The sequence below is a fragment of the Thalassophryne amazonica genome, chromosome 1 (genome assembly GCF_902500255.1).
Source record: "Thalassophryne amazonica chromosome 1, fThaAma1.1, whole genome shotgun sequence".
Classification (NCBI taxonomy): domain Eukaryota; kingdom Metazoa; phylum Chordata; class Actinopteri; order Batrachoidiformes; family Batrachoididae; genus Thalassophryne; species Thalassophryne amazonica.
Window position 1 is genome coordinate 74,962,140 of NC_047103.1, and position 25,840 is coordinate 74,987,979.

Sequence of the window (25,840 nt, forward strand, 5' to 3'; positions counted from 1 at the left end):
AAGTCACACAGAGAAAAAACAATTGTTCATGTTTATTAAACACAACATACGTGAAGGAAAAAAGTATACGTTTTAAATAGGCGCTCTTGGAAACGTTAAATTGAACTCTGATTCAGCACCGCGGAGAGCGCTCACAGAGCAGCCTCGAGCTTTTAATAAGACCGTGTTAAAACCCCTCATTAATTCACACGAGCACCTTTTTTCCACCAAAACCTCGTTTGTATGACTCTGTCTTGCAATATGAAGCGCCTTGGGGCAACTGTTTTGTTGTGGTTTTGGCGCTATATAAATTTGATTTGTAAAACATTTCACCCTTTTTCAACAATATTATTGGAAAGAACACTGACCGTCTGAGTTTTAGAATGTATGCTTTATTACAATCATTAAAGTCACAAACAGAGAAAAAACAATTGTTCATGTTTATTAAACACAACATGCATGAAGGAAAAAAGTATACGTTCACGTACAAAACTGGAAAACTCTCAGTAATACATCTCCCCCGCATTTACGGTTTATTTCAGTATTCAGCTGTAAAAGTGTAGGAACAATCTCTTCTCTGGAGAGCCCCATCTGTTTCACCCGGCACACTATCACATCCACAAACAGAGTGTATAATGTAAGCAGGTGCATCGGATTACACCGTGTAAAATCGTCAGTGGTCAAAACAGAGATTTTCAGTAATACGTTGTACAGAGATTTTTCAGATGAATGGAGAGCCGCGTTGTAGATATGATCTGTCCAGACTCTGGGCCCGGGGCGACGTCTGATAACGTCGAAGACCCTCTCCAAAGCGCATGAAGGTGGGGCGTCTGGGGTCTCCAGCCTGCGAATGACTACCCGCTCCAGCTTATACGAGAGTCCACGTATAATATAAACTTCCCGCAAGCTTTGAAAGAGACTCATCACACAATTACCCATGACTGTAAAACAATATAATGATATTTAAAAAAAAAAAAAGCAGGTTTTTTTCTTCAGTCGTCTGGGTTATAGACGGCTACCATCCCCTCCAGGTCGAGATCTGCGTCTTCACCGAAACATGTGTACAGTTCGTTGATCTTTGCTTCAAAATTATCAGTGTATTTCAGCTCAGTGAGGATGTTTTCTACCGCCCCCTGGACCCTCGCAGCCAATGGGTTGAGGAAGCGCTGGGCTAGGAGCTTTACCACAGCCGGGATGAAGGTCGGTCTCCAGAGTCTCACCATTAATCTCTCAAAATGTCCGGTAAAGAAATATTCATTTAACGGGTCCAGGCACTCGTGCTGGCGCTGGCTGGGGTGATCGATCTCACACCCGTAACAGAGTTTTTGTCTGTAACTTTTGATCACAGCCAAAAGTAAGTGTGCCACGCCGACTTTCACCGTTTTCAGGAATTCCTCTGACAGGAACCCGTCTGGCCGGTCAGATGCGAAAGATGTGGCGTATTTCTCAGCCCGCTCGAGGTCTTGTACCTCCCGCGGACTCGCGGCCTCCGTGACAGTGGGAAGAGACCCCACGCCTCCCGGGCTGGAAAGCGCGTGAGAAGGATGGGTCTCGCCCCAGACCGGCTCGAGCTGAACTCCCCACGGGCTCTTGTACCCGCCGCGGGTCCGTGAAGCTTGCCCCAGGGATGCCAGGTCTCTTCCACACTCGAGCGCGCAGTCACAAGCGATGTCGTCGGCCGCTGCAATGGGAGAGGTTGAGGAGCTCATGCTGGTTCATCGACCGATGATTGAATGAGATGTGGTCCCCTGGTTTTTTATAGAAACCCCCGTGCATGCGGGGAGGAGCTACGTCAGAGTTTTTTTTTTGTCTGTTTATTTTTTTTTTTTAAGTAAAAAGAGGGGCCAAGTTTTTTCGGACTTCGATAACGTCCCTCCAGGCCAGGCACCTTGTAAAGAGGCCCGTAATCCTGTCGTTGCAGGTGTTGAACAACTCATGCCAGCTCTCAGCCGCAGCTGTGACGCTTCTGACGTGGCCGCTGGCACTAAGCCGCTCCAACTTAATTTCACCCTCAGAGACAGTGTCAGGAGGTCCCCGCTGAAATATCACCCTATAGCGCGGCCCCTGGGTGCTGAGCCAGGTGAGTTGGAAGCGTTTTCTTCTTTTCCGGCGTCCGATCTCCTGGAGGTTCAGGGTTGACCGTGTCGCGAATCATCGAGCCCGCAGCCGCGGAGAAGACTCCCCAATCGGCAGAAGTAAGCGCCACCCGTGGGGTTCCTCGAGTGGCAGTCTCACCCTCGGCCAGAGTGAAGAAACTTACTTGGGCATAATACGGGTCGAACGTGTAAGTTAAACGTTCGGGCCCCTCCAGGCTATACGTCAGATCTTCCTCCGGTATCGGCTGGCTCAGGCGGCTGACGTACATCCTCGCTTTTTTGGAGCGAGTGAGCCCTCTGTCGTCATGGTGATGTTCACGGGCGTCTCACAGATGTAGCGGAGGATCGGAGTTTGTCTCGCCATGGTGAATGCTGTATGTCACTCTGTCGTCGGAAAGGGGATTTTTAAACCCTTCCTCGTCCGCGGGGCGTAATTCCTCACCTTTTGATCTAAAAACACTATTTGGCGTGAGTGAGACCAAAGTTTGTTGATTTTTCGGGTTCATCACCTCGGGGCAGCATCTCCGATCAGCCGGTGTCCCGCGCCCCATGATCGTCGGCTAATATGTTAAAAGAAACACCATTTGGCGTGAGTGAGAAGGAGCTTTGTTTTTTCCAGCCTTCAAACAAGCGCGACGAACGCTTCTCTACTATGTTATAAAAGACCATCTGGCCTGACACACACACACACACACACACACACACACACACACACACCCCTCCGAAACACAGAAACACACACACACACACGCACGCACGCACACACAGACACAGCTAGCGTCTGCAACAGGTATTACAGCCGTGGGGTCATGTTTCCGCGAGCAGCTCTATGCGTTGGTATTTGACCGTCTTGCTGCAAAGACTTACAGCCGTGAGAGACGGCTATTTGTTTCCCTTCTTTAATTTACGAATTAAAAAAAACAGAAAAGGAAACGCGATAATTTAAGAATTAAGAAATATTAAAGGCGTATTAAAATATTCGTGTTTAATCACTAAATTGAAGAAAACCTCCCATAATTATGCATAAGATACGGTATTTTTATTCCTTCTTTAATTGAGGCATTAAAACCATAAAAGGAGGCGCTTTAATTTAAGAATTAAAAATATTAAAGGGGTATTAAATAATAGACACTGATTTATGTTTAATTATTTCAGAATTAGTTAATTCTTTAATACATTAAAAGATCTAGGTATTTTTAATCGTTCTTTAATTCATGAAATAAAATGACATTAAAATATTAGACCCGGGTGGGAGGGGAGGTAGGGCTTGGAGGCAGTGCTTGGGGCGGGGTTAGGGGAGGAGCTTGGGGTGGGGCTAGGGGAGGAGCCCGGGGCGGGACTAGGGGAGGAGCCGGGGGCGGGGTTTAGGGGCGGGACATAGTGATGTAATCGATTCTGATTGGCTGTGACATCATAAGGGGCGGGGCTTGGAGGCGGGACTAGGGGAGGGGCTTAGGGGCGGGACATAGAGACGTCATCGATTCTGATTCGCTGTGATGTCATAAGGGGGGCGGGGCTTAGTGACGTAGTCAATTCTGATTGGCTGACAGGGCCATAAATCAGTTTTTGACAAAAGGTGGGTTAACTTACTCTCTGTTTTCTTCATTCCATCCTGTTTTTTGATGTGCTGTTGTAATTTGTGATTGATGGTGTACATTCTGAACAGAAATGTTCTCTGTGTTTATTTGTGAACTTACAGTTTTTCTCAGTTTATAAGACACTAAATTCCACTGACTACACGCATTCTCCAACTGACTGCACACATCTCTCAAAAAAAAAGACCTCTGTCGTCAAAATATTGGACACACTTCATGGCTTACACACTGCTCCCAAAACTGTTCCACACTGTTAGAAAAAGACTGCACACATTTTTTGCTCATGTGAACAAACAGTTCAGTCATAGCACACGTTTTTTTAAAAAGTGAACACTAGCAGGCAGAATGTGAACACTATTCCAGCACAGCTGTCATGATAACGACACAACAGGTCAAAGCTGAAAGCACTGTTGCTAATGAACAGCAGAGCATAAAACCTGCTGGGAAGCAGCATTGTCTTCAAAATGGATGTCAGAGGAGCAAGAGGTGGACGAGGAAGACGTGGCCATGGACGACCCAGACCGGAGCTGGAACCAGAACCTGCACCGGCCCATGGACCTGGTCCAGATCCAGTACTTGTTCTTCAGCCTCGTCCAGAACCAGAACCTGCTCTTCAGCCTCGTCCAGAACCTGTCCATGCAACTAATTCTGGCCTGTGACCCAGACAAAGACCAAGGCCAAGGCTTCAACGGAGACAAAGACCCATGCAAAGAAGGAGAATTTCATATGAGATTCAAGAAACTGTGATCAATAATGTGTTGATTCATGGAATGACTCTGAAAGAAGCAGGACAAAGAGTCACACCCAACCTCAACAGATACACTGTTGAATCAATTATCCGACGATTTAAAGAGGACAGCAAGTATCTGCAACTCTTCTATACACATTCTTTACACACCTTTTTTTTCTTTTTGTTTGTTTTTTGGTAGAGTTGCAAGACCACGTGTTGCGGCAGGACGAGCACCTTTATTCAACCAACACCAAGAGGCCTTAATAGTTCAAATGGTGGTGCAAAATAATGCAATCAAACTTCGGGAAATTCAGCAACAGATCATTCAAGATAATAACCATTTCAGGGGCATCAACAGTATAAGTCTCTCCACCATTGATTGTATCCTGAAGAAAAACAGTCAGCATGAAGCAAGTCTACAGAGTTCCCTTTGAAAGAAACACCCTCAGAGTAAAAGAACAGTGATTCCAATATGTACAAGTGAGTATATAAAATTACGCTTTCATATCATATGAATCATATCATGCTATATTATGCCAATTCTATAAATATAGAACTGTGAAATGTTCTAAAAAGGCTGTTTACAAATTCAAATGCACAGTTCAGATTCACCAGTTCTATTGCATTACAGGAAGTGAACATGACTGACCCATTTGTCTTGTGTATGTTTATTCCAGAGGGTTTTTCAGTTGGACTCTGATGATAGGCCACATGAATACATCTATGTGGATGAGGCTGGCTTCAACCTGGCCAAGAGGAGGAGGGGAAGAAACATTATTGGACAGCGGGCTATAGTCAACATCCCAGGTCAGCGTGGGGGTAATGTAACCCTCTGCGTAGCAATAAGCAATTCTGGAGTCACTCACCGTCATGCAGTCCTGGGCCCATACAACACCCAGTGTTTGTTGACTTTCTTAGATGGACTTCGTGAGGCCCTGATGGGACAGGTGCAACTGGGTGTTTTTCAAAGAGACACTGTTTTTGTTGTTGTCTGGGACAATGTAAGCTTTCATAGAGGGCTACTGATTAGAGAATGGTTCAATATGAACCCTCAGTTTATTGTTGTTTTGCTGCTGCCATATTCTCCCTTCCTTAATCCTACAGAGGAATTGTTTTGTGGAGGTGGAAGGTATATGAGCGGCAGCCATACTCATGACAATCTTTTGCAGTCAATGGACATGGCATGTGATGATGTGTCTGTTGATGCATGCCAGGGCTGGATCAGACACACAAGGTCTTTCTTCCCACGTTGCCTGGCCAGAGAAAGTATAGCTTGTGATGTTGATGAGGTCCTGTGGCCTAATCAAGCTGACAGAATTGATGTGGTGTAAATACTGTACTGTGAACAATATTGTGCTGTAAGATTATTTCTAATTTTGTAATGTATAGTCAGGGACTGTAATGGTCCCCTCTGAGTCAATTGTGAGTTGCATTTATGTTCTAGTTGTCATTTTTGGAGACTACATCATTTTTTACACTTAATGTGGAAACAGTGAGGGAACAGTGTTTTGCATTTTGCAGTGCAGTGTGCTAATTTTGATCAGTGTGTGCACATTTTGACTGGAGTGTTCTAAGTTTGACAAAGTGCGCTTATGACACAAGTGTGCAGTGCTTTGTGAATTGTGTCCTATTTTGGGGAAATGTGTGCTATTTTTCAGGAACAGTGTTTTATCAATTGAGAACTCAAGCCAATATACATTTTCTCACTCACCATTTCACTGCTTTTCTTTTATTATCAGAAATGCTGTTCTTATGCTGCATTTATTTCCACTCAGTTCTCCTTTAACTTTTTTTTTCTGGATAAAGTAAAGCTAGTGAAAGCTAACACTGCCTTGTCAGCTACTGACTGAGACTCAAAACAGAACCGATAGGATTTAATTAGTAGATATAAACAGTATTTCTGTGTAAAAGAATAAATAGGAGCATGATTGTGTCATATTAATGGATGGAAATATAGAACATACAACATGAGCTAGTACACCATTGGCCCTTAGCATTCATTTGTCATGCACCGTGCTACAATATGAGAATCAGATGTAACAACAAGGAGCATTCAGATTCATGAGTGCAACACAGATTCATACAAATGAGTTCTTTGTGATTCACTGATACAATTAGGGAATAACCCTGTTGTTTGATTTGCAGACGTTCATCCTGGATTTTACGGTCGCAAATTGAGTTGTACCGGCGACACATTAGTGGAGCCGGTAAAACGTATATTTGCAAACGATGTTTGTGGATAATTTGCATTCCTTCTCATTTGATTTCTCTGGATGAATAAAGTTGAAATGAGTGAACAAAAAGGCAAGTCCTTGCTGCAAGATAAACAGGTCTTTAATGTCAAGCAGACTGTGGCCCAATAGTTCATTCCTGGTGTGATTGTTGTCAACTCCCACAGAAATAGGTCTAGGCAAGATAAGAAAAGTATAGGCTATGTTTCAGTGAGCGAGCCTTATGGATGTAGATTTTATATGCATGTTGTTATTCTTTAGGACATAAGTGAAGCCAGAAATGCCTCTGAAGAACACCACAGCATGCAGTTTAAAGGGGTGTGAAAAACTGTTTATATTTTATAGTTACAAATTGTTGGAGTGTCACATGAAAGAGCTGACAAGTCCCACAATTCTGACTATGCATGGATAACTTTTTCAATAAGTAAAATTTAGTCCTGAAAGGGCTTAAAAACAAAATAAACATTCTTTAGGGCTCCTTCACCCATAACACGAAAGACACAGAAACCGGAAGAAAATCCGCAAACCAAACACGAAATGGGGAACCATGAAACTTTCCACCTGCTGGTGTGAGGGACACATGTTCAGACAGGTGTGCACAAACACAGTGTGAACAGCACCACATTGCACCACATCACGCCGCTGCTGTGGAGAAAAAAATAATAAAACCACACACCATAAAAAACAGCATTTTGTTGAATCCCTCTTGTTGAGCGGACAATACAAGTATGTACTGTCTGTTCCTCTGTAGATGACCCATGGTCATAGACGTACAGTCATGAAATGACATGAATGAAGCAATGTAGTCTTATCATGTCCACTTCTGCTGGCCTGGCGTGTCCAGTCGGTCCCGCACATGTATCCAGCCCGACACGTGTGTCCTGTGGGCGGCGCACCGCAGGACAGACATTGTGTCATTGCTTTGCAAAGCCACAGTCGTGGGGGCATTTACATAAATTTCACATCCAGCTCGAAAGTGGTCGTCTGCTCACTATTTTTGTGCTAACAGCGCGAATGGCCCCACATTTCCTAAGTGCTCTGCGAGTGGTGTTGGATGTTCGTGTATGGCACGTGGAATTTGGCCGACAGCTGCCATGAGAGGGATCGAATGGGCTCTCACGGGGCACTCTTTGTAACTGAGTTACAGCTACTTGCTGCTCAGCGACCGGTGCAGTCTGGTTTCATGCCCAAGAAGTCAACTGCTGACCCATTTTAGCTCTGCGAGTCCTCATAACGCAAGCATGAATATCGGCAGTGCTTCTTTGTGGCCTCTGTCGATTTTCTCAAAGCATTTGATTGGACTGCTCTCTGAGACATCCTGAGGAATTGTGGGATCCCCAAGAACCTGTTGGACATCATAGCCAGCCTATACACAGATACTGTGAATGTTGTGTAGAGTGGAGACAGATACTTTGAGTTTTCCCAGTGAAAACGTGTTCGTCAGGGGTATTTTGTGGCTTCTACACTGTTCAATGCTTGCATGGACTGGGTGTTGGGTAGGGTTGTGGAAACCAGTGACTTGGGTGCTCTGGTTGGTAAGGAAAGGTTTGCTGACCTTGACTCCATGAACAATGCTGTGATCTTTGCAGAGTCAATGGATGCTCTGATAGCAGCACTGTGTCTGGATTTGAGATTTTTCTGAATCAAGACTAAAGCCCAGGTTACACATAGACGGTTTTGTCCGCGGGTAGTACGTAGACCGAAGTTCGCGGTAGTTCCGGCTGTTTTCGCAGTGGAAAGGGGCGGAGCATTTCGCCGGCGTTTTGAGCGCCGTACTAGCTGCAAATACGCGGATAAAACACCACTAAATCCGCCGAATAAAGCAGAGTTTTGACGCCGTAGCATCCGGCACACGTCAGGCAACGGGGGTTAATACTCAGTTCTATCCTTTACAAACGCAGGTTAAGACGCGCGTGAGAACGGCGGTGTTCTGCTGCCGCCGATAAATGCCCTGTGTACCGCTGGATTTATCCAGGCAAATCCTGCGTTACTCCAGGAACTGTTGCTTATAGGCACCACCCCCAGAGTATAATAGGCTGAAGCAGCTGTCAGTGCAGGGGGAGGGAGTGACAGGGAGCTCATCTCTCAGCCTTTTCTTTTTTCTCTCCTCAACGTGTTGCTCGTCTGCACCACAGGACTACCCTATGCTTCTGAACCAGACCTCTTGGTAAGTCCTTGCCGCTGCCAATTTTATTTTAGGAGGTATACTGGAGCTTCTCTGCAAAAATATCTGGAGCTGGCCGCGAGTGAGAGACCTGCATGCAGCGCGCTAGCGTTTTTATACTGACCGCCGCCTATTGGCCGTTTGGGACGCAGTTAACCGGGAGGTGGCATTTAGAACAGCATACTGTCCGCTAGCGCCGCCGTTTTGTCTGCCTCTGTCGCCGGTTAAAACACCTTTGAGGACGCCGATGTGGGCTCTATCGTCGTTTTACACGCCGTTGGTTAGGGATACAACGCCGGCCGCCAATTACGGCGGTGTAAACTGCGGGACTACAGGAAGGGGCGGGATGACACGGCGATTAAAAAGTATCAAACGCCATTGTTCGCGTTGTCTCCGTCGTCAGGCCACTTCTCCGGGAGCGCTCCCGGAATTATTCGACATGTTGAATAATTTTTTCGACGATTCCCGGTGAAGCCGGAACCAAACCACGCCCCCATGCGCCGGCGTTAACTACGGCGTGTGATCCCTAAAATGGCCCGGAGGGGGCAAAATCTCTGCCGGGACACTTTCGGGAGAGTTTACCGTCTATGTGTAAACGGGGCTTTAGACCTGCAGATAAGGTGCCAGCTCAGAGATGTAGATGGGTTCTCCCCATGCCAGGCATCGGTGGCTGAGAGGGGGTGGGGTGGCTGGGGGTGGGTCAATCCACATGAATTTTGATAGTTCTCCCCATGCCAGGCATTGGTGGCTGAGAAGGGGTGGGGTTGCTGGGGGGGGTCAATCCACATGAATTTTGATAAAACTTATACACAATCACTATGATATAATACTTATCAGAATACAGCCTATTCCTTCTTGGAATGAAGGTTTTCACTCTTAGCAGAGAGTTTTCAATCACAGGCTGTAAATTAAACTTTAAAAGTTTACTGGATAAAATATCAAGCTTTGTCTTTTCTTGCAATTTGACATGTATTTCTAAACATTTGCACATTTTCTAAAAATAAAGGTGTCGAGTGTACATGATGTGTATCACTTCCCTAGCGTTGATCATAATGTATCAGGCAAACGCATGTTTTCTGTATCACAATGGCACTCTGCAGATCATCTGAAAAAGTGATGTAGTTCTAACTGCTGATGGGGCAGCACCCTTTCAATCAGCCAGTAAGCGGGCATAGAGCCTGTGTTCTCCAATCGCGTGTTGTATATAGGCTGCTCATTATGATGTAAATATCATAAATTAAATTTTGTTATTTATCAACTCTTCACAACCTGCTGTCCTATTATAATAGTGCACTAGCTTTGGGGTTGATCTAATAGTTTTGGTATGTTGATGTTTCATGGCTCAAACTGTTTTTAGTGGTCAAACCTCTTTTTTTTTTTACAATTGAAAAGATTTTTTGTTCTCTAAATATACCAATGAATGCATAACTTTAAGAAATATGCAAGGCAACATTTACACCATTTAAAGATGGAATGCCTCAAAGTGTGCAAAAAGAAACCACAACTTTTGCTGATAATGTCGCTGGCCTGAATATGGCAGAACCTGCGATCTTCCACAGTTAGTTAGTCAGATGGTCCAGAGTTGGTAACCCCAGTCAGCTGTATATCCACTTTCCTGACAGAAGGACAAGGAACATTGTCTACCAAGAGGCTCTTCAGAACTATTGGTCAGTAAAAGCTGCATTTAAATATATATTCAACATCTCAAATCCAAAATTAACATTTGCTTAAAAGCCATTTTATTTTTATAAACTAGATTTGCAATGTATCAACAATTATAAAGGTCATAACATCAATTCTGATTAATGATTATGAGCATACTTGATCTGTAATATAAAGTCTGAAGAACTTCATTGTTGTTTCTTGCATGCAGCAAAATTCAGTTTTCTCTCTTGGTTTGGGGATTCCACCTATTTTGGGTTTTTAGTTCAAACCTTTGCCTATTCGGACAACACATATACTTATAAGATATCTACAATTATGACAAAATATAAACTTTGGAATATTTTGTAGATGATATCTTAAACAGGTTAACCTGGGCAACGCCGGGTACCCCAGCTAGTTGTAGCATAAACCACAAAACTTTGCTTATGAAGCTTTGTTTCAGTGTCTCCCAAGTATACAATTCCTTTACTTTTGTTCCTCTGTAGAGGAGTGTCGGTTTTGTTGTAACCTAGTACGTTGAATCTGACCCTGTGTTTGACATTAGCTGGTGCTTCACCCTGTGAGTCTTTAAGTGAACCAAACAATCAAGAGTGTTTGGTCAAGATGACCCATGGTCTGCTTTGTCATTAAGAAGTATACTGTGTACTGTAAATAGAGGTTATACGCAAAGTCCCAGAGGTGCTGGTCAGTCAGAACAGCTACAAAGTGGCGACAGGCCTGTTTCCCAGCGCAGACCATCCACATCTTTCTATACTCAACAAAAATATAAACGCAACACTTTTGGTTTTGCTCCCATTTTGTATGAGATGAACTCAAAGATCTAAAACTTTTTTCACATACACAATATCACCATTTCCCTCAAATATTGTTCACAAACCAGTCTAAATCTGTGATAGTGAGCACTTCTCCTTTGCTGAGATAATCCATCCCACCTCACCGGTGTGCCATACCAAGATGCTGATTAGACACCATGATTAGTGCACAGGTGTGCCTTAGACTGTCCACAATAAAAGGCCACTCTGAAAGGTGCAGTTTTGTTTTATTGGGGGGGATACCAGTCAGTATCTGGTGTGACCACCATTTGCCTCATGCAGTGCAACACATCTCCTTCGCGTAGAGTTGATCAATTGTCAATTGTGGCCTGTGGAATGTTTGTCCACTCCTCTTCGATGGCTATGTGAAGTTGCTGGATATTGGCAGGAACTGGTACACGCTGTCGTATACACCGGTCCAGAGCATCCCAAACATGCTCAATGGGTGACATGTCCGGTGAGTATGCCGGCCATGCAAGAACTGGGACATTTTCAGCTTCCAAGAATTGTGTACAGATCCTTGCAACATGGGGCCGTGCATTATCCTGCTGCAACATGAGGTGATGTTCTTGCATGTTGGCACAACAATGGGCCTCAGGATCTCGTCACGGTATCTCTGTGCATTCAAAATGCCATCAATAAAATGCACCTGTGTTCTTCGTCCATAACAGACGCCTGCCCATACCATAACCCCACTGCCACCATGAGCCACTCGATCCACAACATTGACATCAGAAAACCGCTCACCCACACGACGCCACACACGCTGTCTGCCATCTGCCCTGAACAGTGTGAACCGGGATTCATCCGTGAAGAGAACACCTCTCCAACGTGCCAAACGCCAGTGAATGTGAGCATTTGCCCACTCAAGTCGGTTACGACGACAAACTGGAGTTAGGTCGAGACCCCGATGAGGACGACGAGCATGCAGATGAGATGGTTTCTGACAGTTTGTGCAGAAATTCTTTGGTTATGCAAACCGATTGTTTCAGCAGCTGTCCGAGTGGCTGGTCTCAGATGATCTTGGAGGTGAACATGGTGGATGTGGAGGTCCTGGGCTGGTGTGGTTACACGTGGTCTGCGGTTGTGAGGCTGGTTGGATGTACTGCCAAATTCTCTGAAACGCCTTTGGAGACGGCTTATGGTAGAGAAATGAACATTCAATACACGAGCAACAGCTCTGGTTGACATTCCTGCTGTCAGCATGCCAATTGCACGCTCCCTCAAATCTTGCAACATCTGTGGCATTGTGCTGTGTGATAAAACTGCACCTTTCAGAGTGGCCTTTTATTGTGGACAGTCTAAGGCACACCTGTGCACTAATCATGGTGTCTAATCAGCATCTTGATATGGCACACCTGTGAGGTGGGATGGATTATCTCAGCAAAGGAGAAGTGCTCACTATCACAGATTTAGACTGGTTTATGAACAGTATTTGAGGGAAATGGTGATATTGTGTATGTGGAAAAAGTTTTAGATCTTTGAGTTCATCTCATACGAAATGGGAGCAAAACCAAAAGTGTTGCGTTGTACTATGTATCGTCTTCCACAAATTAAGAACCATTTTTTTTCTCACATAAACAAACAGACAGATTTTACATTACATTTTTATGGAGTGGTACTGAGCAATACTCTTATCAGCAGATAATTCAACTCTTGTTCCTGCATGACAACAGACAGCAGAACAGAACATGCTGAATTAGTACAGACCTCTGTTCAAATGATTCATCACTGCACATATATTTGATGAGTCTCTTATAGAGTTAAAATTCTGATTCTGATCATATAAGGGCAATTTTACTAATGTTTGGTGAAAACTCATTTTTCACTTCCAAAGCTGTCATTTGAAAGTTATGGACTCTGTTCACAGTTTATGTCCTGTCTTTCAGATCCATGGAGGGTGAGGGGGTTATGGAGTATAGACTCTGATTCCCACCATAGACTGAATTAATTTCACTAAGTTTAATCAAAATCTAAGGAAAGATTTCTGAAAGTCATCAATATGATTGATTATGGACAATGCATGATGCTGGATGAAATGTGACCACTGTATTTTATATGAGCAACTCAGTTCATCCAAAAAAGTACATTAAAGCTGTAGTGTGTAGGATTTAGGAACGTTATTTATCAGATACTTAATATAGCATTCACAACCACCTGTTTATTAGTGTATAATCACTTGAAATAACAAATTAATATGTTTTCATGAGCACAGAATGACCCCTCTATATCTACATGGGAGCAGGCCCCTTTATGGAGGCCGCCAAGTGGCACTGTCATGCTGATACAGTAAACAAAAAAGGACATACTTACTCTGTCTTTCACATTTTGCAGCATAGCCAAAATACTGAAGAAAAAAGAAGAGGGGTCAGTGGTTGTTTCCCCTACTACTGTTGGGAAGGTTACTTTACTCTTAAAATCTAATAAGTGGTGTAAATATTTTAATTTATTCACAATAATGAACTTATTGCTTTTGATTACCTTCTGATTACTGTTTTTGACAAATGTTTTCAACTGGACAATAAAGCTGACAAATCTAAATTTAAATTTTATAATTGAAATGTGCGTTCTGTCCAGGGTGTACCCTGCTTCATGCCGTATGATTGCTGGGATAGGCTCCACACCCTCATGACCTGATCTTGGATAAGCGCTTGAAGAAGAGTGTGTGTGTTTGATTTTAAACATGACAGTACAGACCTGACCACAATGAGTATTGTGAAACTTTTATTAATGGGACATTATCATCATCAACCTGATTGTCATGTTGGACCATGTTCATGCTTTGGTCTTGTGTCGCTTTCTGTTCATGCTTGGGTTTTGTATAGGGCATTGCAGTCTCGTTTGAACCCGGCATGACATCGCAAGATTTAATCAGTTATGGGGACCTCCGCTCCTGTTGTGCAATATATACACAGCATAACTTCACACAGATAAATGGTGTACTGTTTTGTTTTCGGTTGCAATCACTGAAGCAGTCGCGAAAAGTATTTCTTTTTTTCGGTTCTCAGTGGAGAAGAAAGGTGAGGCAGATGGGAGACGTCGTGTTGGTAAGTGTTAGTCTACACAGCTAACCAGAGTAGCTCCATTCACTCACCTGCAAAACCACCTTGGCACGTTTATGCTCTGGATCATAAACACATACACTTTCCAACTGCATCATCACTTTTTCTTTGCATTTTCACTTTGTTTGCATGCAATTTGCCCAACAAACTATTGAAAATGTCGTGGTTGGTCCCCTGGAAGTAGAGATATTATGTCATATGCTTCATATTTTACCCCTTTAGCGCCTACCCCCAAATGAGACTGTGGCGCTAATTGCTTTGTGTTCATGCTTGGGTTTTGTATTGCTTTTGTTTTCTGGTTACTGCATGCTCTCGTCTTTTGTCTGGGGTTGGGTCAGGGTGTGCATTCCCATGTTTGCCACACCCTGTTCCTAAATGTTTTCCTCACACTTCTTTCTAATTTCTCCCTCATTACCTGCTCTTTTTAAGCTCTCTGTTTTCCACTTGTATTTTGCCAGTTTGTCATTCCTTAGTGTTGTGGCTACCAGTGGCTAACAGTCCTTGCTCCTTTACTTGCCATATCGTGTTTTTGAACCATTTGCCTGTTTACTGACCTTGAGCATTGTCTCCTGATTTGGATACCACTGCTGATTTTTGCCTGGCTTTCTGTGTACAGACCTCCACCTCTTTTTGAATTAAACCCTTTTTCTCATACCATGCTTCTGAGTGAGTCTTGCATTTGTATCCTGCCTTTTTGTACCCAGGTTCAAGACACTGACACCATTATTTATTGATTGATTTTGCTCTTTGTTTTCACAAAATAAGACAGTGATTAGTCTCAAATAAATGTTATGGAGGCCACCATCACTACTCCAGGACATGCTTTATTCTTGGGATGTCATGCGTGAAAAAAAATTGATTTCTAACACAACAGCAGTCATGTGACTTTTTTCACTTTTTTTGCAGAAATTTTTTTTAAAGAATTGTTTTTATATTTACCTGTCTGTGCTGTCATTCTCTGTAATAGAAAGCCTAGTAAAAGGTGTTAAATATTTAATGTTGCAAGTCTGAAGTCAAATTTCTATAGATCATTTCTCATTTGGCTGCATTGGTGAATACGCCCACAGTGGCATGGCAGTGACAGTGCTGCCAGACACAACAGGTTTCCAGCCAAAAAGCTGTTCAAAAAGTGTCACAATGCACACAAAACTGCACAAAATATTAGATCTGTTTTTTCTCAGTAATTTAACTGTCATGGTTACTGAGACTATTGTAGAATGCAATGCAGCCAAAGCAAAATAAAAGTCAAAACACCCAATCTGATGACACAGAACAATTTGTGCATGGGTGGCAGTCACAGATTTTGGTGAGTAAAGCAATGAATGATGTGGAGCCAACAGCCAGTGCTCCTGGCACATCTTGTTTCATAAGGCAGCGAAAAGTCAACAACAATGGCTGCCACTAATGCAGTGCTAAGTGTAATTAAAAGCCTCCCAAATGCTAAAATGGAGATCATTTCATAAATATCATGTGTATGTGCCATGGGGGATTCTCAGCTTACTATTCAGTGCTAAATGTGTCATCCGGATAATGTCCCTTTAAAAGTTCTTCAATACAACTTGAATTAAGATTGTAAGGTCACCTGCAGAGGCGGTACAGGGGCTTAGTGGTTAGCACTGTTGCCTCACAGTAAGACTGTCATGAGATCAGTTCTCACCTGTGGCTTTTCTGTGTGGTCTTTGCATGTTCTCCCCGCGTTTGTGTGGGTTCCCTCCGGGTGTTCTGTCTTCCTCCCACATCTAAAGACATGCAGGTTAGGTGAACTGGAAAGTCTGAAATTGTAGGTGTGCATGCAAATGTCAATGTGTTTGTTTGTCTATATGTGTATATATCTGTCCAGGGTGTACCCCGCCTCACCCCGTGTGTCTGCTGGGATAGGCTCAACAAAGTTGCTACATTTAGTCACTACAATGGCAACACTTAGAGAGTAAGTCTGCACTACGCAGAGTAAGTCTTAGTGTTGCTAAATTGGCAACACTGAGACCGAGGTTTCTGGGCAATCTCGGTCTCATTGATAGTGCAAATTCAAAATAAGGGCAAATCAAGTTTGTCAGTATCTTTTGGTGACCAACGTGACCCATTCCTGCACAGCAAACATGTAACGTAACATAGGCATAATGAATATTTTACACATTATGCCTATGTAATCCCTTTGTAATCATCAGTGTTTTAACTAGTAACCATAATTAAATATTTTTCCTTCTATAATTTTAAGTGATTACAGTTATATTTATTTTATAATTACATGTCACTAGTTACTCCCTGGCAGTGTCCTCTACCATGTCATGTTTTGTGAAATGGGGGATTATACACATTGCTTATTACAAGAGGAGGCAAGTGAGCATAAATCTCCACAACCAAAGAAGTGAAAACGTGAAGGGAAACCAAATCATGACTAGTGATGGTTTAATGCAATCTGCAACATTACCACTAGATGACACTAATCCATTCCAATCCAATCCAATCCAGTTTATTTGTAGAGCACATTTAAAAACAAGGTTGACCAAAGTGTTGTACAGCAAAGACATAAATAAATAAAATAGATACATAGTAGACAACAGTGGCAACAACATAAGTCTTTCAAACAGTAAAATCATCAACTATCTAGTCCAGGGGTGGCCACGTTCGGTCCTCGAGAGCCACCTTCCTGACACTCTTAGTTGTCTCCCTGCTTCAACACACCTGAATCCAATGAAAGACTCATGAGTCTTTCATTGGATTCAGGTGTGTTGAAGCAGGGAGACAACTAAGAGTGTCAGGAAGGTGGCTCTCGAGGACCGAACGTGGCCACCCCTGATCTAGTCAAAAGCCAAAGAAAACAAATATGTTTTAAGGCCAGATTTAAAGACTAGAAGTGAATCCGCCTGCCTGATACAGACAGGCAGGTCATTCCACAATCTGGGGCCAACAACAGAAAAAGCTCTATCACCTCTAACTTTGAGCTTTGTCTGAGGAACTACAAGCTGCGCTTGATCTCGTGACCTAAGAGAACATGGGGAATGACACGAGCAGGTCAGACAGATAACGTGGGGCAAAATCATTGAGACTTTTAAAAACAAACAATAAAATTTTAAAATCAATACAATATCGAACTGGCAGCCAGTGAAGGGAAGAATGAATGGGTGAAATATGGGATCCAGTTAAAAGATGGGCACTACATCCTACAGACTAGATTTAATTATTCAAGTACTAAAAAGTTCATAACAAATTCAATGTTTTGATTCTGTGGATGATTAGGAAGATGTATCCATCTTCTAAAGATCATATCTCATCACATTTTGATTCAACAAAAAGCACAATAGGATTAAGGCACATGTGGCTTGACTGCCTACTTATTTTGGCTAAGCAGCATGACCTCAGCTTTACCTCCAGGGTCTAGCTGGCATGTAGTCAGTGCTTGCTGTGCAGATCTAATCACACGTAAACATAACAAAAGAGCATGTGAGCTGGATGGCCTTGCACAGACATTACATGATGGTTCCACAACTTTTCTACTCATGGTCACATTCACACATATATTTTGTATGTGTGTCTTTGTCCTTTACCACTGAAAATAAAATGCCTCTCAGGTCTGGCAGACAGCACGACTGACTTTCAAGAAATTCCACAAGCAAAAGCTTTCTGGAACTAAACGAGTGCGGCAAATCCTCTTAAAATCCTTTTAGACACCGTGGCAGCAGGGAGAAAGAGAAAAAGTTTCTTCCAGGCAAACGTGTGCAGGTCTGTTGGGTTGATGCTGTGCTCTGGGAAAGGACACTCTCAACAGTTTATCCCTCTAAGGCTTAAAAAGATGGTTAATATGACACATAGCCGACAGTATGGGGAAAACATAAGATGGCGGAGGAAATTGACGTAAGACTTCAAGGAAACACTTTATGGAAAGGACACTTTGGATGTGTATGGCTTAATTTTAAGATCTGTACACTAAGAAGACTGAAGCTCTTTACAAATCGTTTTGTGTCGTGTTAACACAGAAGACAGTAAAATAACAAGAGCATAAACCATGCAGAGCTCATCCGGGTTATTCTCTGAACTATATGCCCACACTGTGCAGTTGAAGAAAATCTTGACAGACTGTAAATTATTTTTTCCCAATAGCAAACATTTTGAAAGAAACCCGAAATGTTTACAGCAGTGTACAAACTGTTTTTTTTGTTTTTTTTTGGTGATATTAATTTACACACTGCTGTGTGATTACTTTTGCGAGTTGAGGTTCTTTTCCAAAATCTTTATGGCAATGTGTAAATTTTCTTCAGTGGTGTGTTATTTTAGTGTTTTTTTTCCTCAGCAACCGTGCAGTTCAGGAACACACCCTATTTTTGGTGAATTTCAGTGTTTATAACATAAAAATATTGTATTTTTCCCAAATGCTAAAATAAAAAAAATAAAAAAAATCAATATTGAAGAATTCTGAACAATGGTTAGATGACTAAAACCAAAAAGAAAGGATCTGTTTACATTTGGAAGTAGGTGTTTTTGTGTAGTTTCATGTGGAACATACTGCATCTAAGTGGTGAAGAGGTGTGTTGTGGGAGGGTGCATTGTTAACGGCCCCTTCACACATAGTGGGAAGTTTGGACGAAGTGCACACTTAGTGTGCATGATGCAGGAATCGTGTACAAACTGTCTAATGTCGTCCCTGCTGCCAACGTCCCGTACACCTGTTGCTACAACTATTTGCACACACAAGCTCCTGAAAGACAAAGTGTGCGCTGTGCGAACCCATTGCACCCTCTTGCGGCAGGTGCCAGCCAAATTCCAGGTGACACGCACAAACATCTAACACCCCTCACATAGCACTTAGAAAATATGTGGCCAGTCACACTCTTGGCATAACAACAGACTGCAGACAATCAGTGTCGTACTGCTGTGAAATTTGTCTAAGTTCCCCACGAGTGTGACTTTGCAAACACACTTACTGACAAGTGGGTGCGTGCGCTCCACTCACGGGAGGCGTGACTTCCGACAGAAGCAGCTGTGATGATCTGTCATTCTGGACATTCCAGCTACACAACACCTACTGTGTTTGGACAGTCATGGACTAACAACTGTCCATTGTCAGGCGCGTGTGTCTGATTGCTACATTTATGTGGACATAAATAAAAACATACTGTATATTGCTGTGGTGGCGACAAGCTGCAGCATGCAAGCGTGCGCACAGAGCAGACACTGACAGCCCCCCAGGTTGAAACGGACCATCAGAGCAGAACACGCAGCAGGCGATCTGATCGTCACCTCTCCCACGTGAGCTTTGTTCCACATGACGCGGTGTCTGTGCTGTGGCACACCATCCACAAGACACGCGTGTCAGGCAGAACACACACGTGGCCAACTGGACGCACCTGACCAGTAGATGTGGACATGATCAGAGCACACTGCTTCTCATTCATGTCATTTCATGACTGTATGTCAGTGACCATGGGTCATCACCAGAGGAACAGACGGATCATATTTGTATTGCTCACTTGATAAATGTGGTGTTTTTATATGGTGTGGGATTTAAATTTTTTTTTTTGTCGTACTTCCATGTCCTTCCTTATTTTTTATTTCTTCCACATAAGCAGCACCATGTGGTGCACCTGGCACTGTTCCTGCTCAACAGACACCGGTGTGTGCATGAAATCTCGCACCGGGTTCGTGCATTCCTGCCCGTTGGCAAGATGTTTTGTGCACTAATTTTGAACTGTTTTGCACTGTTTCGCCATTGTCCTCCAAGCTCGCCCTATGTGTGAAGGGGTCATAACCCCCAAAACATGAATCACCTGCAAATTGTGAATTATCTGCAAACCATAAATTGCAAAACGTTAATATTGAAAAAATCTCACAAAACGTGAACACAGGTCTCATAAAATGTGTATATCATTCATAATATATATATATATATATATATATATATATATATTTTTTTTTTTTTCAGCTTAAGTAGCTTACAGATTTCATTTTATGGATCAGTTACTCCAGGAAATCTTGATCGCAAACCCTACTGCAAAAATATATTTTTTGGGGGGGTGGGGGTGTCACTACAGCAGGTGAGGTGGACAGGTAATTCGAGCAGCTCTCGCTTCTGAGTTTCACATCTACGTTACCGTTTGACAGGTGGACCATCCCAGTCAAACTCCTAACACTGTTCCAGGAGCAGGATATGCCCAACGGCGCCAGCGCGTCACATCAGAAGCTACAGCTGCTCGGATCACCTCGCTACCTCACTGGCTGTAGTGACACCCCCCCATACACACACACAAAAATCATTTTTGCGGTGATAGGGTTTGCACTCGAGATTTCCTGCAGTAAATGAGCCGTAAAATGAAATCCCTAAACTATTTAAACTGACAAAAATAATATATATACTTGCGTTCACGTTTTGGGAGATATTTTTTCAGTTTTCACATTTTGCAATTAATGGTTTGCGGATAATTCATTATTTGCAGCTGATTCATGTTTTGGGGGTTATGGCCCCTTCACACATAGTGCGAAGAGCTAACGAGCCTGGTTAGCTCCTTGCCCTTGTGTAAAAGTTAAGTGAGTGGACATAAGACATGAAAGGAATATCTGCCACAAACATTGGGCATGTAAAGGATTATGTAATGCCAACAAAAAAGACTGAACATTCTGCTGATGAAATGCGAGGGAAATTGCTTGATTTAGCACCATGTTCTCTGGGTGGCGCGCTTCCTTTGCTTCACTCACAAGTTGTCACTCCTGGATTTGGAATTTTTCAAAGTTGGCAAGGTGACAAGGCTCCTCCCAATATGCTCCCAGAGCCATCGCTGCTATCTTGCAATCCTCAGAAGAATGTGAGGGATTCTTGAGAGAACTGTGGGGCATGGCTGGGCCACATGCACGAGTTGCATGGAAGCACAACATGACAGCAGCATAACAACCACTTCTGGAAGTGGCCGAGCTGCTGCTAGCCTGGCCGCAGTTGCAGGATGTCGGGACTACTGTTTGAGCTTTCTGGACTTATGCGTTTAATATCTTTTCTTTTCTTACTGGGGAGCACAAGTCTACAAGAGCAGAGGCGCAGCACTGTGTCATCCTTTTGAATCAATTTTTGTCTTGAGAACTCTCTCTCTCTCTCTCTCAATCTGTCTTTGCCCCCCCCCCCCCCCCCCGAGGACGTGTGGTGAGAGTTCTTTGATGTGCTCGTTGTGAGTGAGGAAACTTGAGTCATGCTTTCATTCAACGACACACTGCTCAGTTCCAGCTCCGACAGTGCACATATGTGTCTTTAAACCAGGAATGTCATTCTGCTAAATGCTGTGCTGTGGAAAGAAAAAAGGACTGAATGATTGAAAACCATCAGAATCAAAATCCATAAAGAACTGAAGGAGAAGAAGCACTGTCTATGAATTGTGGCTAGATGATGGAGGGACAGGTGGACAGATCACAGATGATGCTCAGTGATATCAGCTCATCAGACTGTTGATATCAGATGAGCTGAAAATGGAACATGATTTAGAATTTTAATTTCCACTTGTCACAACAAAACAGAAGACCGCCTGGATATATGATTTCTCCTCTGCACAAATAAACATATTTAAATAGTAAATAGCTAAATAAATCAGTGTGACTATCTACTTGAGACAGTTTTATTTTGCATGAAATTCTGCAAGTTTTAAATGACTGTCAACAAGTGCCAGCCAACCAAGCCACAGTGTTTTTAAGCTCTGCAATTTCTGCAACTTCCTCAAAAACTAGTTTCCTCGCTGTGATTGCTATTTACATATTTGGGTAAATGAGCATGGGATTGAGCTTGTGGTTTGTTTGTCGATTTCCTCTTTGCTTTTCTATCTCCTTTGGGCAAGGGATTGAATTAATGTTTGCAGACACTGATGCCACACATGAGGAAACAAAAGGTTTTGCAAAATTACAAACCTCTCCCAATTACAGCTCGGCAAACACATAAGATGGGAGAAAAAAAAAATCTTGTTGGGGTTGTGATGCTGATTATGTCATGTCATCGGCACAAGGACAATAATTATATTCATTTACATGATTTTCTTTTTAAACTGACCAACAAACACATATTGTTTAATCAGGGTTTGCACACACATGTTATATGCTTACTATATAGACCTTTGTTGACAAATGACATGCAATAATGGCTAAATATATTGCTATCAGTGCTGCCAATGTTTCTCTTTTCATTCTCCGTCTCCATTCCTCTTTAATTACTTGGAAGGTGTTTGGCTCTTCACTGCACGCCTGCTGTTTTGGTCATTACACGCCCCTGTAGGAAACGCAACAGCTGCCAAAGAAGCTTTGCTGAATATATGCACCGAGGAAGCATCTGTACTCACCTGGGGCAAATGAGGACAACTTTTCCTGCTGGCTTTGAAGCCTGTCCTCTCCTCAGGGGCCGTCCTGATGTTGAAGAGGGCTTGAAGAGCACACTGGGCTGCCTGAATCTTGGCCAGCTTCTTGCTGCGACCACAGCCTTCAAATATCTGACCATCCACACGCACTGCCATGACGAAGCTACGCAGCCGCCTGCCCTCGGCTCGCTCTGAGAGACAGGCATAGCGTAGGCCTGGTCGAAGCTCATTGAGCAATGCCACAGGACTCTTGGGGGCTTCTTGCTCTGGAACAATCTCGTCTAGCCTCTGCTGAGCCTGGACCATCAGATCTAAGGTGTGGCAAAGCAGCCGTCTATGTCTCAGTAGTTCACTCGAGAGTAGGTCACTCTCGGCTGCTGAATTGCAGAGCGAGAAGCCATCGGAGCACGGAGAGGACTCAAATTCCTTAAACAGTGTGTCAGGGAAGTCAGCCTGGTCTGATGTGAAGTCAGCTGAAGGGTTTGAGATGGTTCCCATTGCTAGGTGAGCCTGAGGAGCATTGGGGAACTGGACAAAGGACTTCAAGGCCAGTTCAGCAGCCCTCAGTTTAGCTTTCTTTTTGGTGGAGCCTGTGCCCTCAAAGGTTAACCCATTAACCTCCACAGCAATGGAGAAGACAGGAGCATGGACTGGGCCTGTTTGAGACACCATGCGGTACTGGAGGCCTGGCCGAAGCTCATTGAGCTGTACCAAGGCATTCTTCGGTGCCTCAGACCAGGACAGTTTCTTATAGATGAGGCGAAGTTGACACATGGGTCCATTGTTGTCTTCCTCAAGTGGCCTTTTCCTCTTCAGACCAGAGGTTCCACCTTTTGTGGAGTCAGAGCAGAAAAGGGACTGACACTCAGCAGATCCGAAGGATCGATCCTCTAAATTACCAATGTTACGGTTTTCTTTCACCTCTGTACTGCTTGTACCTGGAATATAAGCACCAAAAAACAGGAATAGTGTTATTCAAAGTGTTGAAACTCAGTAACGCAAGAGAAAAGAATGAAGTCATTACTGTGTAACATGTATCATTGCAGAACAAAATGAATCAAGAACAGTCTCTCAAGGTAGTTTGAGACACTTGATACTCAATAAAAATATAATGAACAAATCTACCATCATCTCAGTGAGTCAAGCTCATTTTTAAACCACGGGTGTTATGATATTTAATACTTTTACAATCCAAACACAAATCCCCTAAAAATGGGAATGTTATCTGCCAAATCATTCTGTAATCTGCCTCTAAATTGGTTCTGAGTCTGTGGCTGGAGTTGGAAACATTGGTTTCAGTGGCCAATGCAGAGCATCAATCCTATTTGTAATGGGGGTAGGGATTGCACGGAGTGGAACACATTCAGAAAAAAGATGAGAGAAACATCTGTAGCCTGCTTTATTTCACACTTCTATCCTCCGTGAGAGCAAAGTCTGAACCGCTGTGATACGCTCTTCAAACCTCGTTACAGGGAAGTGGTGGTGTATTGCATTTGTGATGGGAAATGAACAACAACAACAAAAAAATAGGGTGTTCAGATCTCACCAAAAGAATGTTAATGACGAAATGGGAGACTGACATCAAGTACTGACATTCACTGCTGGGCTGAAACAGATGTCTTTCAAACAAACGACAGTGTGTGCATAAGGAGGTACCGACTGTATCTATTGACTTATTTATCAGGGAGAGATCAAAGATAATACAGATTTGTAGTATATTACACAAAGTGACAGGCTTGTGTAATCAAATATCCAATTTCCCAGATCATTAATTACGTGGGTGACAGAGAGATGACTTTCATATTAGACCTGTCACTGAAGGAGTTATTGCAGCATGCTGACAGAGAAAGAAAAGCGGCGACAGCTTACTTAAACTGTCCTCGTCCTCAGTGCTGCTGGTCCCAGGGCTTATGTACTTGAAGGGAGCGATCAATGCTGACAGCATACTGGCTTTCTCTGGAGAAGAGACAAGAGACACTCAGAGTCAACACGAGGACACCAGCTGAGATGTTATGATAGTTTTATTGATTACACCGCCAACCACTGTTGGCCCGTCACGGGGGCAGTCACAAAGGATCAATTAGCGGCACTCTAATTCTGCCAGTTGTGCACTGAAAGCAGCGACGCCCACGCAGCGACACGAAGGCAAACAGACGGCGACACCCACACACATGACATCTTTGGTGATAAACTTTCTTTCTGTGTGCTAACTTGTTGACAGCGGCTCCCTCCTGTTCCTCCCCGGGGGCCTTCTGCTGTCCAGGTGTGCGTGTTGTTTACAGTATGAAGCCCTATTAAGGCCATCACTTGGTCTGCTGCTCTCCATGCAGTGCTGAACAGAACTGACAGAGCAGTCTGGCTCCTTAATTACACCCCTCTCACTTCCTGACTTCGGATAATGATCGATAAAAAAAGAAAGGTGGGGAAGAGGCAACAATGGGAAGAAACTAAACACAAGAAAGCTTGATCTTGGTTGCTAGAAAACTATATATTGGTTTGTAATCTATTTTTGTTTTTAAAAAAATCTCAGAAATGTGGTGGCAACATAATTTTTATATTTTTTAGACAATGATCTTTTTTTTTAATCTTTTTCTTTTACTATATCTGCTTGTGTTTGATACTATTATTTTCCCCTGGCTCTTTCTCTAACACTGCCCCTCACAAAGTACAAACTCCGCACTTTTAAATTTATTCAAAGTCACAGTGAAAAAATCAGGCCTGGATTCTGAAGAACTTCTCTCATGCAGGAGATCCATCTGTTCAGAATCCTGAACAATGGACACAAACAGTTTTTATAAAGCATATCTTAATAACATAAGGCGTGACAAAGGTGGACATTATTTCACAAAATCCTTCTCTTATTGGTCCCTGTGGGCATTCAAGGGAGGTCCCACCCCCTGCCCGTGACCCGCGCAATAACGGGACATGTATGATGTATAATGTAATCTCAATCTCTTTGTCCTAAGTGGTAAAGTTGGCTAAATCCAGCTCGACATGCACATTCCAAACAAGAACAGAGAAAAATATATAAAACTAAGGATACAATCCTAAGTAAAATAACTACTTTAATACCAAAACAAGTAAAAAATTAAATAAAGAAAATAAAAGAAAACAGTAATTCAACAAACAAATATATGTAACAATACTGTTGATGACTGTCTATTTTTGGAGACAAGAAAATAACTTTTGCT

General features: G+C 43.1%; 1 protein-coding gene across 3 annotated transcripts in view; it reads right to left on the reverse strand.

Annotated features, from left to right (window-relative positions):
• The window catches only part of adarb2 (adenosine deaminase RNA specific B2 (inactive)), an 870,518-nt gene that overhangs the window by 296,196 nt on the left and 548,482 nt on the right, over nt 1-25,840 (reverse strand). For all 3 annotated transcript variants that reach the window (XM_034171864.1, XM_034171857.1, XM_034171872.1), the window contains 2 exons: nt 24,519-24,605; nt 22,635-23,587 (listed from right to left, as the gene is read on the reverse strand). In XM_034171864.1, coding sequence (XP_034027755.1) covers nt 22,635-23,587; nt 24,519-24,605 — 1,040 coding nt within the window. The remainder of the gene's footprint in view (nt 1-22,634; nt 23,588-24,518; nt 24,606-25,840) is intronic.